This window comes from Dermacentor silvarum, chromosome 4, assembly GCF_013339745.2.
Source record: "Dermacentor silvarum isolate Dsil-2018 chromosome 4, BIME_Dsil_1.4, whole genome shotgun sequence".
In the NCBI taxonomy this organism is placed as follows: Eukaryota; Metazoa; Arthropoda; class Arachnida; order Ixodida; family Ixodidae; genus Dermacentor; species Dermacentor silvarum.
The window spans coordinates 59,426,500-59,442,037 of NC_051157.2; the positions used below are offsets into that span (position 1 = coordinate 59,426,500).

The window sequence follows — 15,538 nt, forward strand, 5'->3', positions numbered from 1 at the left end:
AAGAGACTTGTAGTATAACGAATTATTTCGGAGGCCCTAAGCAATTTCTTATAATACCGTTCGACTGTATGCTGTAGTGTGGGGAAACTGTCATGTGTCGGCAGTCAGCAAAAAATGCCAGAACACACCACCGATTCATTTGGCAGTATTTGCCAGAATCTAGCATGCCCCCGAATCAAACGTGTGCTAACTTTCTGTGTGTCTAAAGTAGAGCACTGCACGGGCCTAATTTTTCGGCCTGAGCCTGGCCCGGGCCCGGGCGTTCATTACTAAGCTTTGCCAGGGCCCGCGTGTGCATGACCAGGCCAGGCCTGTAAGAAAAAATTTAGTTTTTTAATTGCAGATTGTACCGTATCTGTCAGCCTCACCTTCTCGAGGTTTAATCAGCTGCAGTAAATAAGCAATAAAAGGCCGAAATCTTTGTTTCTCCCACGGGAACATCAGTAATCCGGCCATTTCCCGTGCTGCTATTTTCCGCTGGTGCGCATGCACTTACCTTGATTTGTGCAATATAGTTCTATGATGTCATTTACCATGCAAATATACAGGGTGTTTCATTTTAGCTGAACCAAATTTTTAAAGATTGCCTGTGGCAGACAGCACAATTATAATCCTTGATCTAAACTACTCGATGAGGCGGCCATTACTTCCACGAGAAATCAAAGTGCGTAATTGAATAATTAACATAATTACGCTAATTACCTTTTTAAATAATTATTTTACGGCACATATTTTAATCTACGAATTACAGCCACCGAGTTCGCAAGGTGTATCCACTTGGAACGAATTCTTAGAACTAAACCAATTTCGAGATAATTTTTAAAGTGTCAGACGAAATCAATCAAATCAAATCAATTTATTCTCCAGTTTACATGCTGGATGGTCGTTTTGGACTAAAAGCTACATATGTAGCTTGACGTGACCCAAAAGATCAGGCAAGGCAATAGTACAGCAAACAGTGTGCGCACATACACAATAATTCACATATATTTCCAGCTATCGCTTGAATTCCTCATAGATGAAATAGCTATGAATGAAAAGACAAGAATATTTCCGTCACGGCGAGTTAACAGAATTGGAAAAAGTTTTAACAGAATGTATTTTAAACAACACTACAATAGCAATACTAGCTATACAAAACAACGCAACACCAGCTATACAACATAGCATGAGACTGAATTTTACAAGATTAACATTTGCTAAGAAAACGAAACAGGATGTACATTATATACTCAGAACCCTACACAAAGGCAGAATAATAATCACATCAGATACATTACAAGCGACCAAACTATGAGCCGAGTTCTTTCTTACTGAAATGATCGACATTTTTCTATTTGTTCAAAGTGAATGGTAGGTTATGTATTAACAACTGATGCTTATAGAGTGTTCTGAAGTATGGAATTGACCATATCTCGGGATTTCTTGTGTTTGCATTAATGCGATGACGCTCTAAGAAGGCTAACTGTTTTATCCAGTTCCAAGCTAATTCTGACAAGATGGCCTAATGGATGGTCAGAACGCCTAATTCAATATTTAACATAATTATGCTAATTAACTTTTAAATAATTATTTTGAGGCACATATTTCAATCTACGAATTATAGCCACTGAGTTCGCAAGGCGTATCCACTTGGAAGGAATTCTCAGGACTGAACTAGTTTCGAGATATTAATTTTCAGTGTCCGACGAAATGCATGGTCGTTCCAGTTAACTTTCTGAGGAAAACACTGTTTTATGCATTGAAGCACAAAAGTAACTGGCCTTAGCGCTAAAATAATGCAATAGTATCGACACTGGTAATAGTGCAATTGCAAAAGCGGTAACATGGAAATGGCTTGAGGAGTGGTTCTTTGTATAAATTATTTTTCATTACGCGGAAACAATGTTCGTTTTTCGGAAAAGAAAAAAATTATTGTAGCTTGCACTGGTGGCGCAATGCTAAAGAGACAACGGAGCTGATGGGCACCTAGCTAGTCCTGGCTTTTGGGCTAGGCTAAGAACTGCCAAGTCATCCCCAGCATTTCCTGGAATTTATTATTGATTGATTATCGATTAGCTATTGATTGGCTATCATAAGGTATCAGCTACGTATTTGGGCTCGGATAAGCACTACCAAGTCATCCCCAGCATTTTCGGGAATTTATTGATTATTGATCGATTATCGACAAGCTATTGATAGGCTATCAATTCCCTGTCGATGACTAAGTTTAGGTAGTCCCCACCATTCTTAGCTAGACTTATCCAGGCTCAGCTTCGCTAGTTCACAGGTGTATGTGCCATTGCGCTGTGGGGATACGCGACTCTCACGCGTCTCCTGTGATCCGGCTTCACCGCGCGGCTGGGCGCCGGAGGCGGTCGTAGTGGTTGCGGCGCGTTGCGAGAGGTGTCGCGATGCTAACGTCACCGAACGGCGGGGTGACTTGGGAGAAAAGGGTCGAAGGCGCTCGCTCTTTGGCTTGGGATCGGTGACCAACACGCACGAAAGCTTCGCACGTGCGCTGGCCCGCTTCGCGCGACCGTCGCGCGAGGCTAAGAGCAGGACACCGGTATGGACGAACACGGATCGTTCGAGCACGCCACCGTTCGCGTAACTGTACACGTGAACGACTAGGCGATGGTGTCATAGCATGTGGCGAACATATTCGCTCGCTATCCGGTCGCGGTGAGTCGGACTTCCTTGATTTGTCGCGTGCCCATGTGAATGTTCTATTGGTTGTAATTCGGCTAGTGTGTATTAGTGTATGAAAGGTGCAATAAATGCCCTTTTGATTGTTTGCACTACTGTGTTGTCGTTCCTTTGTCCCAAGAGCATGTGTGAGACCCCACAGCGCGTGGGCCCTTTCTGCATTGCTGCCAGGATCGGCCCACATTTTTGGATTCAGCAGACACATTACGCCTGGCGGAAACAGCTCCGCTGTTAAAAATGAGAACTTCACCTATTTTACTATTTTCTTTGATAAGATATACAGTAAAGAGAGTGGTGTGGATCAGAGAACAAATGGGGATAACCGATATTCTAGTTGACATTAAGCGGAAAAAATGGAGCTGGGCAGGCCATGTAATGCGTAGGATGGATAACCGATGGACCATTAGAGCTACAGAATGGATATCACGAGAAGGGAAGCGCAGTCGAGGACGGCAGAAAACTAGGTGGGGTGATGAGGTTGGGAAATTCGCAGGCGCAAATTGGAATCAGCTAGCGCAAGACAGGGTTAATTGAAGATCGTAGGGAGAGGCCTTCGTCCTACAGTGGACATAAATATAGGCTGATAATGATGATGACAGTCATCTTGCACGTGTCACTTCAGCTTGGCACAGAATGCATTGAACCGTGCAATGCATAACGGTCGCGTGTGCTCGAAGGCCTACTTAGGCCCTTCAGTGAGCGGGCCCGAGCCTGGCCCGGGCCCGTGGCTTCAAGCCCGAGTCCGGCCCGGGCCTGCGGCCTCAAGCCCGAGCCCGCCGACAAACGCTTCGGGCACCCCGGCCCGGCCCACGGGCTTTTGGGTCGGCCCGGGCCCAGTGCAGTGCTCTAGTCTAAAGTAGAAATCTAATGTATAAATTACATTAAAGCCCCTGAATAAAGTAGAAATCTAGCACGCACCCGATTTTTTAACAAGGGAAACAGGCAATTTCTGACCCAATTTTCTTGAAAGGAAAAAAAAAGGGGGGGTGCGAGTTAGGATCAAGTAAAAAACGTAATCACACATTGTGAGCTAAGGTTATTGCTTGAAAATCTTCTTAGGGCAGGCCGAGAATAGGCGTTTTTGACAGGAGATTGACAGGAGATGACGTGTGTTCAATGCGTTCACTGTACCCTAAGCTCCGCCGAAACAGACACTGTCACTAAAGGGGTCACTGTTCAGGTCACCATAGGGGTCAGGTGTGTGCGAGTTGACTGATCAACTTCGAATTATCCGGCGAAGGCTAATTTCAGGATCAAAATAACGAATGGTGGGCCCACAGAAATGCATGGGCGCCGGCCGGGACCTTCGGTTGAGATCAAATTAACCGAAAAATTGAATTTACCAGAGTCGAATTAACGGTAGTATATTGTAATGGACCTTTTTCTCTGGATTATTACAGTCCATTGTAATGAGCGATGACTGTATATACTTTACACAAGGGCTTCCCAGGGCAATGACAGCAAACAATCACTGACCTATGCAAAAGAAGGGCACTAGAGGAGGAAGCAGACGACTTACATTTGGCATGACACGAGCAGGACGAAATGATGACAATGAGGTGCCAAGACCACCATGGTCTCCACTATTGGCATAGATGGGCTCTGAAGGGTGTGCTGCAGGCAGAGGTGGATCTCGCTGTGCACTAGGGAAGGAATATGGCTGGTGTGAGAGGACTGGGTGTGGCGCACTCCCTGTCAAGGTGGTGGTGTCGTTTCTCAGCCCCGGCAGCTTGGTGTAAATGGAGTATGTGGTCTGCACAAAAAGCAAAAGAAAAGGCTCACTGTAGAGGCCTCCCTCCACGCAGTTGAACGTCAATCTGCTGTGGGACCTGGTGCTGGAACACTGGATGAAATTCTCGTTCAATCAAGGTACTCTTTTTAGTACGGACCTCAAGAGTACTAGACCTATACTCTGTACATAGCAGGCAATGCTATGAAGGCTAGAGAGACTTCTCTCACTACTCACATTCAAGACCAAAATATAGTGCATCACATATGCAAGTAAGATATGGGTATGCATCATGTAATTAGATGCAACATGAAGTGCCATACTTATATGTCACAAAATATTACAAATATTACGTGGAAGGCATTGCAGATGTGAACATATTTACCAACCGCATAAGCGGAGCGACACCCATCTCGACCAACGACCACAGTGCACACTGCTTGCACTCACAACTAAAACATAGTATGTCGCATCCTGAAAGCACGAAGGTGCACAAATAATGCGCAATTCGATGTAAACCTCACATTCACAAGTTGTAGTAATAATATATTGAAGTAGTTTTCCACAGAATGTGTTGCACACCAGAAACAACTGCACCACGAAACTCATGGAGTAAGACTTCTATGACCACACTACTTGCATAGCTTCCGCTGCTTTGCCTGCTATGTATGAAACGGAGTAATCGGCTGGGATTGTAAAAAATATATATATATAATAATAATCATAAAAATACATTTAAGTGTTTCGACAAGCCAAAACCACAATGTGATAATGAGATAATGGGATTCTTTGCCATGCACCTAAAGCAAAGTAGTCGAATTCAGCTAGTTCGACCCTGACGAGACCAACGAAATAGAAAAATACGGCGGCTCGAATTAAACAAGATGCAGAAAAACGCTAAAACACTCCGCTTATTCAACTGGCAGTATTTGCCCCTATTCTAGCACACCCCCGAATTAAATGTGTGCCTATTTTCTATGCATCCGAAGTAAAAAACTAACGTAGAAATGACACTAAAGCTTCTAAACAAAGCAAAAATCTAACACGCACCTGATTTTCTATGTAGAAATGACACTAAAGCTTCTAAACAAAGTAGAAATCTAACGCGCACCTGATTTTCTAGCAAGAAAAATGGGCAAGGGTCTAACATGTGTTGCACTGGTTTCGCTAAAGTCAGCTTCGCTGCATGGCTTTTAAAATCGGCTTTGCAGCAATACATCCATGTTATGCGGTAAAGCATACGAACGCAGCGAAGAAGGCTTTGGTTTTGTGCCCGATTGCACCACTCAGGCAACTTTCGGCCCAATTTTCTTGATTAAAAAAAGAGGCACGCATTAGAATCTGGTAAATACCATAATCAGACATTGTGGGCTAAGATTATTGCTTAAAAATCCTGCTAGGGCAGGCCGAACATTGGCGTTTTCGATGGGAGATGACTTGTGTTCAATGCATTCACTGTCACCTGAGCTCCACTGAGACAGACGTTGCCACTTTGCTGTTGACGATGCCGAGTTTGAGTTATCCGGTGAAAGCCAATTTTCGGATCTAAATAATGAAAGTTTGGGCCCATAGAAATGCATGGGTGCTGGCCAGTACCTTCGGTTGGGATCGAATTAACCGGAAAATTGGAATAACGGAAGCCCTACTGTACACGAGCGTTTCTGTATTTCGACGCTTTCGATATGTGGCTGCCGTGGCCATGATCGAACCCGCAATCTCGAGCACAGCAGCACAACGCCATAGCCAGTGTGACATCTATAATGACATCTGGTCATCTGCTTGGGGCAATGTGAGCTCTCCTGTATACTCCTGCTCCATGGCAACACATAAATTAGGACGCGAGACTGCTGGACACTCAAGACATACATCAAAGTGACAATATTAAATTTGACAAGACATTTAGGGTCGTCAAGAGAAATTCTAGATCAACATAATTAAAAACACAAGCTAAACACTAATGAATAGTATTGTCCTGGGTTAGATGAACAAATTGAGCATAAATACAAAATGAAAAAGCACATATACAGTAAAGCCTTGTTAACTCGAAAGCTTTAAAAACAAAGAAGAATTTCGAGCTAAGTAGACTTTAAGCAAAATCATGAAAATAGGAGCCCGTTGGCTAAAAAAGCCACGGCCAAAAGAACATTTCGACTTGACCAATATTTCACGATATCAGAGTTCGAGTTATTGAGGGTTTCCTTACATAAGACAAAGCACTCACTTGCGACTGATCGATCCAAAACATTTATGGCCACAAAACGTGCTCAATGCACGCACTACCTCATACATGGATGAATGAATTGAACATGAACAAGTACCTATCAATTCGTTCATGTTTGTGTGCAATGGTGCTTGCATGAACCTTGTTTGCGGTGCTGGGAAAAGAGCAAATATTTACAATGCACGCAGTCATTGCTCAAAATGCAACTTATGATGCAGGAACTTAATAGAATGACAATACATCAAGTCATAAAGTACATGGGAGCATACGAGCTTTGCACCCATGTCATCATGTAAACCAACAAAACAGCCAGCCAGGAAAACACAGTATCTGTGAATGTATCAATGGGGTACTATACTGCACATGCAGCTTAACCTTAACGTGACAACCACGAACAGCATTGCACTGTTTTCTTCTCATGCCATCCCATTTACCTTTGTGCCTGCAGGCTGCTTCTCACCAGCAGCTGCCTCGTCACCAGCACTTCCCACACTGCTGATGGGTCCAGGCCTCTTGTATCCACCCAAATATGACGGCCGGTTGGCCATGTACGACGAGGAGGAGTACAGACTTCCCCCGTAAGGCCTGCTGGTTGTCGTCGTTGCCGCCGTCGTCAGAGTCGTAGCAGTGGGCAGTGATGGCTGCTGCTGGGGCTTGGCATTGGGGTCTCTCAGCACCAGTTCCTCTCTTTGTACGACCAGTCGCACAAAGCGTTCGAGTCCCGTAAGCATGGCCACGGCCTGATCGTGCCGCACTCCGTCCATGTCAATGCCGTTGATGGACAGAACACGGTCGCCAACAGCGCAGCTTGCCATCGCGCGCTGCAGCTCCCCCCTCTGCTATCCGTGATATGAAGATGCCCTGCAGATGAGTGGAACTTGACTGTAAGCAACCACTGTAATGCCACATGAAATGTATAAACTGGCATTCTGTAAGTATCAAGTATATTTGAAGCGAGTAGTATAAATCTTTCACTTGAATGATAAGCCACTGAATATTTCAATTTCACTTTCGAATTACTAGCGTTTACTCTGGACATAATTTTATAAGAGATGGCATAGCTTATCCAATAGTGATAAAGAAATCAAGGTAAGAAAACAAGAGCAACAATCATGCTAAGCACCAAGCACACTGTCTATAAGGCCCCCTGATCAATGATGACAACTCTGCACAGTTAAGTAATTTTTGATACATATTATCTACTCAAGAAATTAACAGAAAAGCTTTCACAATGTCAGTGGTTCTTTTGTTTTATGCTTGAGAATTACAATGCATTTTCTTGGCACTCGGTACATAATTTGAGATTCAGTTCTGCTGAAGTTCAAGCACAGAGCATGGCTACACGAGAGAATGATTTTACCACCATGTACCACGAAAATCAACACCAAATTAATGCATATCAGCAGCCCCCTTCAACCCCCTGACCTGGCCCGACAAGAATGCACAGAAGAAATGAAGTGAAAGCTCACTTGGCTTCCGTCTTTGTATGGTGTGCCTCCTTTGCCTCCAGCTATGCTGAACCCCAGGCCATTGTGGTCCCTAATCAACGTCGTATAGATGATCTGCAAGGGCACAGAATGCATATTTCATGCTTGTCCTCCAGAGTGGAACACAGCATAGCATGCAAGTGCCAACATTCAGGGGAGGGGGGGGGGGGGGGAAGAAAAAAAAAAAAAAAACACCGAGGCCTCTTTACAAGGTGGATGCCAAATTACTTTTTTCTAGGGGTGTGTGAATACTCGAAAATTTCGAATATTATCGAACATTATAGTTTCGTTCTATTCGTATTAGATTAAAAACTAAGTCTTTAAAAATTGTTGAATATTCAGTTGGATACGAATATTATAAAGAAATCGAATATATTGGTGGCTGTGTGGGAGCGAACATAGTTCTTAGCGTTTGTTTCTATTTCATCTAAGAATACATGTCTGATTTTGTGCTGAATTTTGTGATAATTTCGTATTGCTGGCAAAATTTCACCTGTAAAGCATGCTTAGGCACGGGTTTGCTGATAGTGAGGGCGCCCTCTTTTGCAGTGCCGCCCCTAATCCTGAGCTATTGCTTGACAGCAAATGTGATGAGTGATGGCTGGCACAGGGTCAAATGCCTCTGAGTTTATGCTCATTTGATGTTGTATAAGGCACAGGTTGACAAGAACGGACAACTAGTGGAAATTGTACACAATTTTCCAAGTTAACACGAGCCAAATGCACATAATGCCTTACTAGTCTCATTTTTTACCACTAACAATGTAATTGCGATGTTACACCATGTTAAAACATCCCAACTTACTAATAAATGCATGAACATATCATTATTCAATATTCAATTCAATATTTAAAGCTAAGTATTCATATTTAATTCATAGGTATTCAAAAATTTTGATATTTGCACACTCCTACTTTTGTTGCCATGCTGCCAGGAGGTGAGCTTCACTGCCAATGTAGACACTCTCTGCCTTGACTAACACCACTTCTCCTCTGTCGTTTTACATACTGGAGCCAAGGAACCATGTCACGTTAACGTCACGAGCCCTGCCTTTCACTCCTGCCTTTTTTTTCCTTCCTGTTTTTCCAGTGTGGCACACTCTCTCAGTGGCAGTATTGCACATTCTATGCCATAAACAGTGACGTTGCTGGCAATGCGTCTTACGTAGAGGCATTTGTGTGTGTGATCTTGACTTTTTGGCTGGAAGAGAACCTCCCTCGAGAGGAAGGGCGTGCAGGCTTCTGTTAGAAATTCTGACTTATCAAGCTGCAGAGCCATTTGACACATTGCAGAAGAAGAGGCCCTTTAACAGTCCCACATTTTCAACCTGTACATCAGACTGCAAGGATCCCTCTACCTTTCGGCACTTTCAACCTCTCTACCCCCCCTCTTTAGGATAATATGCATGAAGACAGCAAGGTTTATCAAACGGTCCATACAAAATGTCTGCAACCGTTCAGGCACCACTCGGGCATCAACCCTACCTCTCGTTTGGTCTCAAAGTCTGGCTCAGGCGTGCGTGGCTCTGGTGTCGTAGGGAGTGAGTGCAGGTCACCCCCTCCCGGCGGCAAGGGAGCCAGCAAGTTCTGGGGTCCTCCACTGGCAGCAGGCTGTCGCACCCTCTGCTGGGGCACTGATACAGGAGACGCCCTCGATGAAGGAAGGGGCTCTTCCTCCAGAGGACGAAGAGGCTCAGAGTGCACCTGCTGCAGTGGCACCTTAGATGGCGCTGCTGCAGCTGTCACTGGCTCCCTCTGAAAAGTGGGAAGCATGAGGCGCAAATCACACTGAGCCCGGACATGCCCAGTCTTTTGAACATGGGAACCGTTTTCGTTTTAATTAAATGAAGTAGGGCATGCATATCACATTCAGTCCATTTATTATCCATTTATAACAAGGAAGATTGGATATGCAATACTTCATGAAGACCACACAATTTTATACGCATTAGTATATCTGCTCACAGGCATGCAGCAGCAAATTTTTTTAGAGCAGTGTTAGACACATGCACTAGGAAAACAATCTCTTACTGCCAAGGAAGATGTGGGCCGCTGAACTTCTCGTGCTATAAGCAGGGAGATCTTGTTGCCTGCTGCCTTGAGTGTATTCACAGCCTCGTAATGATCAATGTCCACCACAGATGCATTGTTCACCTAGGTGCACAAGAAAAATTACATAATGTCAGCCACTGCAGGTGTCCTAAAATGACAAGCAAAATGTCAAAGAACTGGCAGTAACTACCTCGCGCACATGTTAGCAACACACCTGTTAATCGATGACTAACAGATTCATATTACTCCACAAATGTGCGCCATAGGTGCAATATAACAGCCATTGTTTTGAATGAACTTGGATAGCACAAATGTTGTCAACAAACTTCTATGCATCACATATCACTATACATTTCCAATCTACAGTGCTTACTGCAATAAACTTGCCAATGAAAAAGGGGCAAGCAAGATATAAAATTATTTGTACTGCTAAAACATAAATGCATCACCATAAAGACATTCATGATTTAACTTAAAGAACAAGCTTCTTGTCAAGACTAACCCTGGCATAACTTTAAACTTATGAAGTCAAAAGAACTTAATCTGCCAAGGCTCGCACATACGTCCGCTAAGCTCCTGCTTTCAATAGTGACAACTTCAGTTTTGAAAGACACCAACATACGCTGCATTAAATTTATTACTTACAGAGAGAATCTTGTCGCCGACTCTAAGCCCCGCCCGTTCTGCTGGTCCACCCTCCGTTATCTTAGAAATAAATATACCCTGAAATGCAAGGCAAGGCATTTACTTTCCAAGCGCACATCCAAAAGGCGCAATTTCAAATGAAGGCAGCAATAACCTGCAAAACCAACCTCATCGTCCCCTTTGAACGGTGTCGAATTTTTCCCACCAGCCACGCTCAGCCCAAGACCCAAAGCATTCCTTTCCACGCATATCCTCATGTGCTCCTCCACAACAGCAGCAGGCGCAACACCTACATAAATGCAGATATTAAACATTGTGACAGATAAGAATGACCTTGCAAAATCCTTATAAAAAATATAAGAAATAATATAATCAAGAGCATCGGTGGTGTCAGTGTCCACAGTTAGCATTTCTAGTACAGTAAACCATCGTTATAACGAAATTGTTTTATATAGTATATACGAAATATCGCTTTATACGAAGTCTATTGTTTTTGTGCGCTACTGACTCTCCTATAGCTCCTCCACTTTTAATGAAATGCTGCTTATAATGAAGCCAATTTCCTGTCCCCACTAAAGTCCCTAGATTTCCTGCTCTTTTTTAAGTAGTGACATCTATTCCATCGGCCGCCATTATCTTCCTAGATAGTGCTATCCACGCTGCTTCGCAGCAGCGTGCAAGCAATTACAAGGGAACAGCGTTAGGAAGAACATGGCGGCCGAAATGAGCGCTGCCGGATGAGATTCGTCGGCGGCACTTTAAAGCTTGTTGCTACTTCAAGAAAGCAAAAAAATATCTAGGGACTTAAGTCCCGATGACTTCATTACAATGAAGGTTTACTGTATATACTAGGAAGAATTGCTGGACAAAGCTCGCAGTTGCCTTCATTGCTTACATTTTTAAGTCACCAGTTTGTGGCATATCAGTACCTTTAACCATCTGAAAGCTTTACACTGCAATTTTTACTGAAACCTTCAAAGTTCCTCAATCACGTCAGTAAACAGGACTGCTATGGGAACATGCTATAAAGTTATCTGCACTGTTTAAAAAATTACCAGACTGAAGTTTCTGGCTGCAAATATGACTTCCTTAAACGAAGGTCTGACAACTAGTCGGTGCTTATCTTGCATGCCATTCAGCATGCTCACACATGCTGCCTCATCATAATGGCGTAAAGATTGCAAAATGCTTGCACATCGCCCTTACTTTCTCCAAACGATGTGTTTGCCCCATCCATCTCTGATTCAGAATCAACTGCTTGGCGCTCTTGTGGTGGTGAAGGAGGAGGTGGCGGCAATGGTTCTTCGCCTTCTGGCCTATGAAGGGCTTGCATCAATATGGATGCCACCTAGGAAGAAAAACAATTCTTTTATTCTCCAAAGATAGTATTCGTAAGAGAACTGAAACATTTTAGTAGTCAAGCTGAATCTTTTGAACTTTCACTTCTGTGATCACAACACCATCATGGTAGATTCAACATTATGGGCCCCTTACAACATCCTCCCACTAAAAACACAGTATGATTGAAGCTGAACATAGGTCAATGCTTATTCTGCAAAATTTACAAGATATACTAGAACTTGCATACAGCTGCCACTGAAAAATGAAATACTAAATGATGACATGCACCAATAAGTTCTATACCATTTCCATTTTGTTACTACATATTAATGTGCAGATTTCTAATGATCTATAATGCAACTTCGCCTATTTATTAGCAAACGAAAACTTTTCATGCTCAGGTTTCCCTGAACAATCAGGAGCTCAGTCCTCAGCAAGCTATTTGATGTACTGTTGGTCTGAGTTGTCTAGGGCTTGAGGTGTGCTAGCAAATATGTGCCCAAAGAACAAAGTAAGGCCTAAGATTCTGATCTGTCATGTTAGCTTTTCTTTATGCGCATGATAAGTTCTAGAAATTTAGAGTCAGCATGCACATATTTTTGCAATGGCTTCATAGACAGATGATGTGACAGCTCTGGCAGTAGGTTGGATCAGTCGATAAACCAGTGGGAAAGATGTTTACCAATTTAAAATAAATAGAGATAGCATGTTAACCATATTATGATAATGATGGCGCATGTGTGACTCATGAACGAAGGAAATACAAGAAAATCATGCAGATCTCATGCACTATGAGAATTGGTGGATGTGAGGCTTCATTGATGTAGATGCTTATGTTAGTGCTAAATGTGTTGACGATGTGTGATGTTACATTAAAAAATGCAATGAAACATTATGTAGATTCTTATGTTCAAGCAATAAATAAGAATAAATTATTTTGCACAAGTATGTACTGAGAAATATGAAATGTAGCTCTCAACATTTAACGCGTCCACAACCCCTGCAAAGGCATGGTCAACTACACAAACCCGTTTTGGAAATATCCTTTTGGGTTGTGCTGAACTATGTATATACAAACACCTTGTGACGTATAAAGTAGTGCCACTAAGCAAGTGCTACCTCTTCTAACACCTCCACACTAACATCACAGTTGTTTTTGTGATTCCCCTCTCCATGCCTCAGGTGTGTGAGACACCCCACCCCCGCTACCTACTTGGCAAGAGACCAATGCCGAAACCTTGAGAAAGATGCAAAAAAGCTAAATGCAAATGCTACACCTGACTGTAATGCATTATTAAGATCAGCCTAGCTACACTTTTGATTGCACTGCCTCCATGATAGACCCACGATATAAACCACAATAAAACCCTTGTGAGGGCACACATGTTGTCAGGATCCTGATTCCAGGATTGGTGCACGAAGTCACCAGCTTTGATCACACAGTCTATGGAATGGCCCAGCTTTGATTACACCATTTTGGGGATCTGCCCAGTTTACTCGGTGACAAAGCCCAGCCATGCCTTCAAACCCAAACCCCGAGCCATCAAACCCCGAGAATAAAAAAGAGAGAGAGAAAAAGAACGCTTTGTCTCAAACTGTGAGCAACCTGTACAAAATTCGTACACATAGAAAAAAGAAAAAGCAGCACGATGCCTTCACCTAGGTCACAAAATGTGACAAGCTTGCGACGTTCTGCCAAATGGTTTAAACCTGCACACTGCTTATTAGTTTAAGAGCCTCAGTTTCCCACTGCGGCAGTGCAGAACGTGCCAGACTGTGCAGATTGCGGCATTGAAATAAGGCACCCACCTTCTCCTGGTCCTCACGAGTGCTGCCTACATGGATCCTCTTGTTCTTGAGATGGTGAGGTGTGTCGCGCCGATGAAGTCGATTCTGTCGATCTGCTGGTTCTTCAGGCCCATCATGTGTGAATGCCACATGTCGGTCATATTCCTGCACAAAACGACCAAGCACACCTTCACTTGGGGCCCCCCTTATAAAGCACAACTGTGACAACTAAAATGTATAAAACTTGAAATGGACTTAAGTTGTTGTGCACAGAGCGATGGAGTGTGTCGAGAAGCCTGAGACAAAACAACAAGCGGCAGAAAGTATGAAATAATATCACTGTGCAACAATGCAACACCAGTACATAATTTTCAAAAATACATGAACAGCAAATATTCTACTCCTGCAGTAGCCAAACTAGACAATGTAAAGCACGAATTTCACTGTTTCCAATATAAACAGCATTTCATGCTGTTTCATGGGCATTATGGTTTCATGGGCATTATACAGGGGTGTACACATTATGAAAACAAAAGAACTGAATTACAAACATTACATATGAGTACAAGGCAAGCAGCAAGAAAATAGATATATGCACAAAACATAAGGCCATCGAAAATACTAAGAAATCTAAATACATACAGAATGCGCGCACGCACAGAAGCTACGGCACTATGTACAACCAACAAGCCAGGAAACTGAAATTTGCCACTAAAATTGCATACATGTGTAGTATGAAACTCGTGCATCAGTTCTTCAATAAACTGATCAATGTTGAACTAATTGCATCAAACTAAACTAACTAGCAGTGTTAGTGACTTTTCAGATTACACAAGGTTACACAAGCACCATGCCCATCCTGCAGCTCACCCTTTTGTTGTCATCCTCGTCCCCTGAAGACTCAGGGCTGCCGCCACCCTGAGCTGGCGGGGCCATTCCGTTGTGCGCGACCCGTGCCATGTGCTGTGCTTCTTCCTCGGAAACAGACGTGGGCCGGCCGTCGGGCTCCTGGTCACTTACACTCCCAGGTCGGCCAATGGGCTCCCCTTCTGCTCCAAGTGGGTCAAGCACAAACAGGTTGGTACACTGCACTTCAGGCAAAGGGGCACGAGCCAAACGGACACAGCAAAAGGAGGCACAAACCGTGCTAACTTCAAGAATTTTGCTGCTGCAATCAAGGCATAAATTTAAGTTGAGCAATGTTGAAGGTGGGTGGGAGGGAGAGACAAAAAGATGCACAGTTTTATACACGTAATTCAGAAAGCACCGCGAACGCCTAAAGCCAATGAGGTGTGATGACCTCGACCGATATAGAGCATAATATTTAATACGGAATATGGAAGCAAGAAACGGTGAGTTCATAATTTCTAGGGGTGTTCATTTCATAATTGAATCAAGTACAAATGTTTGAGAAAAACAACCATTTAATATTGAATAGTGAATATTTTCTCATTTACAACCAAAGTGAAATACAAAGATTCTAACTGTAGGCCCCGACAAGTATTGTTATCCCTTATATTCCGACAGATATTGATATTCCACACCTTGAAACAGCGAGTTCTCAAATTTAATATAATATTTCATACA

General features: G+C 43.2%; 1 protein-coding gene across 1 annotated transcript in view; it reads right to left on the bottom strand.

The window, feature by feature from the left end:
- LOC119450093 (protein scribble homolog) overlaps positions 1-15,538 on the bottom strand; it is a 152,821-nt gene that overhangs the window by 67,513 nt on the left and 69,770 nt on the right. The window contains 11 exon segments of the mRNA XM_037713454.2: positions 4,208-4,441; positions 7,073-7,441; positions 7,443-7,499; positions 8,108-8,200; positions 9,611-9,880; positions 10,157-10,279; positions 10,823-10,900; positions 10,990-11,111; positions 12,029-12,170; positions 13,973-14,116; positions 14,822-15,000. Of these exon segments, the coding sequence (XP_037569382.1) occupies positions 4,208-4,441; positions 7,073-7,441; positions 7,443-7,499; positions 8,108-8,200; positions 9,611-9,880; positions 10,157-10,279; positions 10,823-10,900; positions 10,990-11,111; positions 12,029-12,170; positions 13,973-14,116; positions 14,822-15,000 (1,811 nt within the window).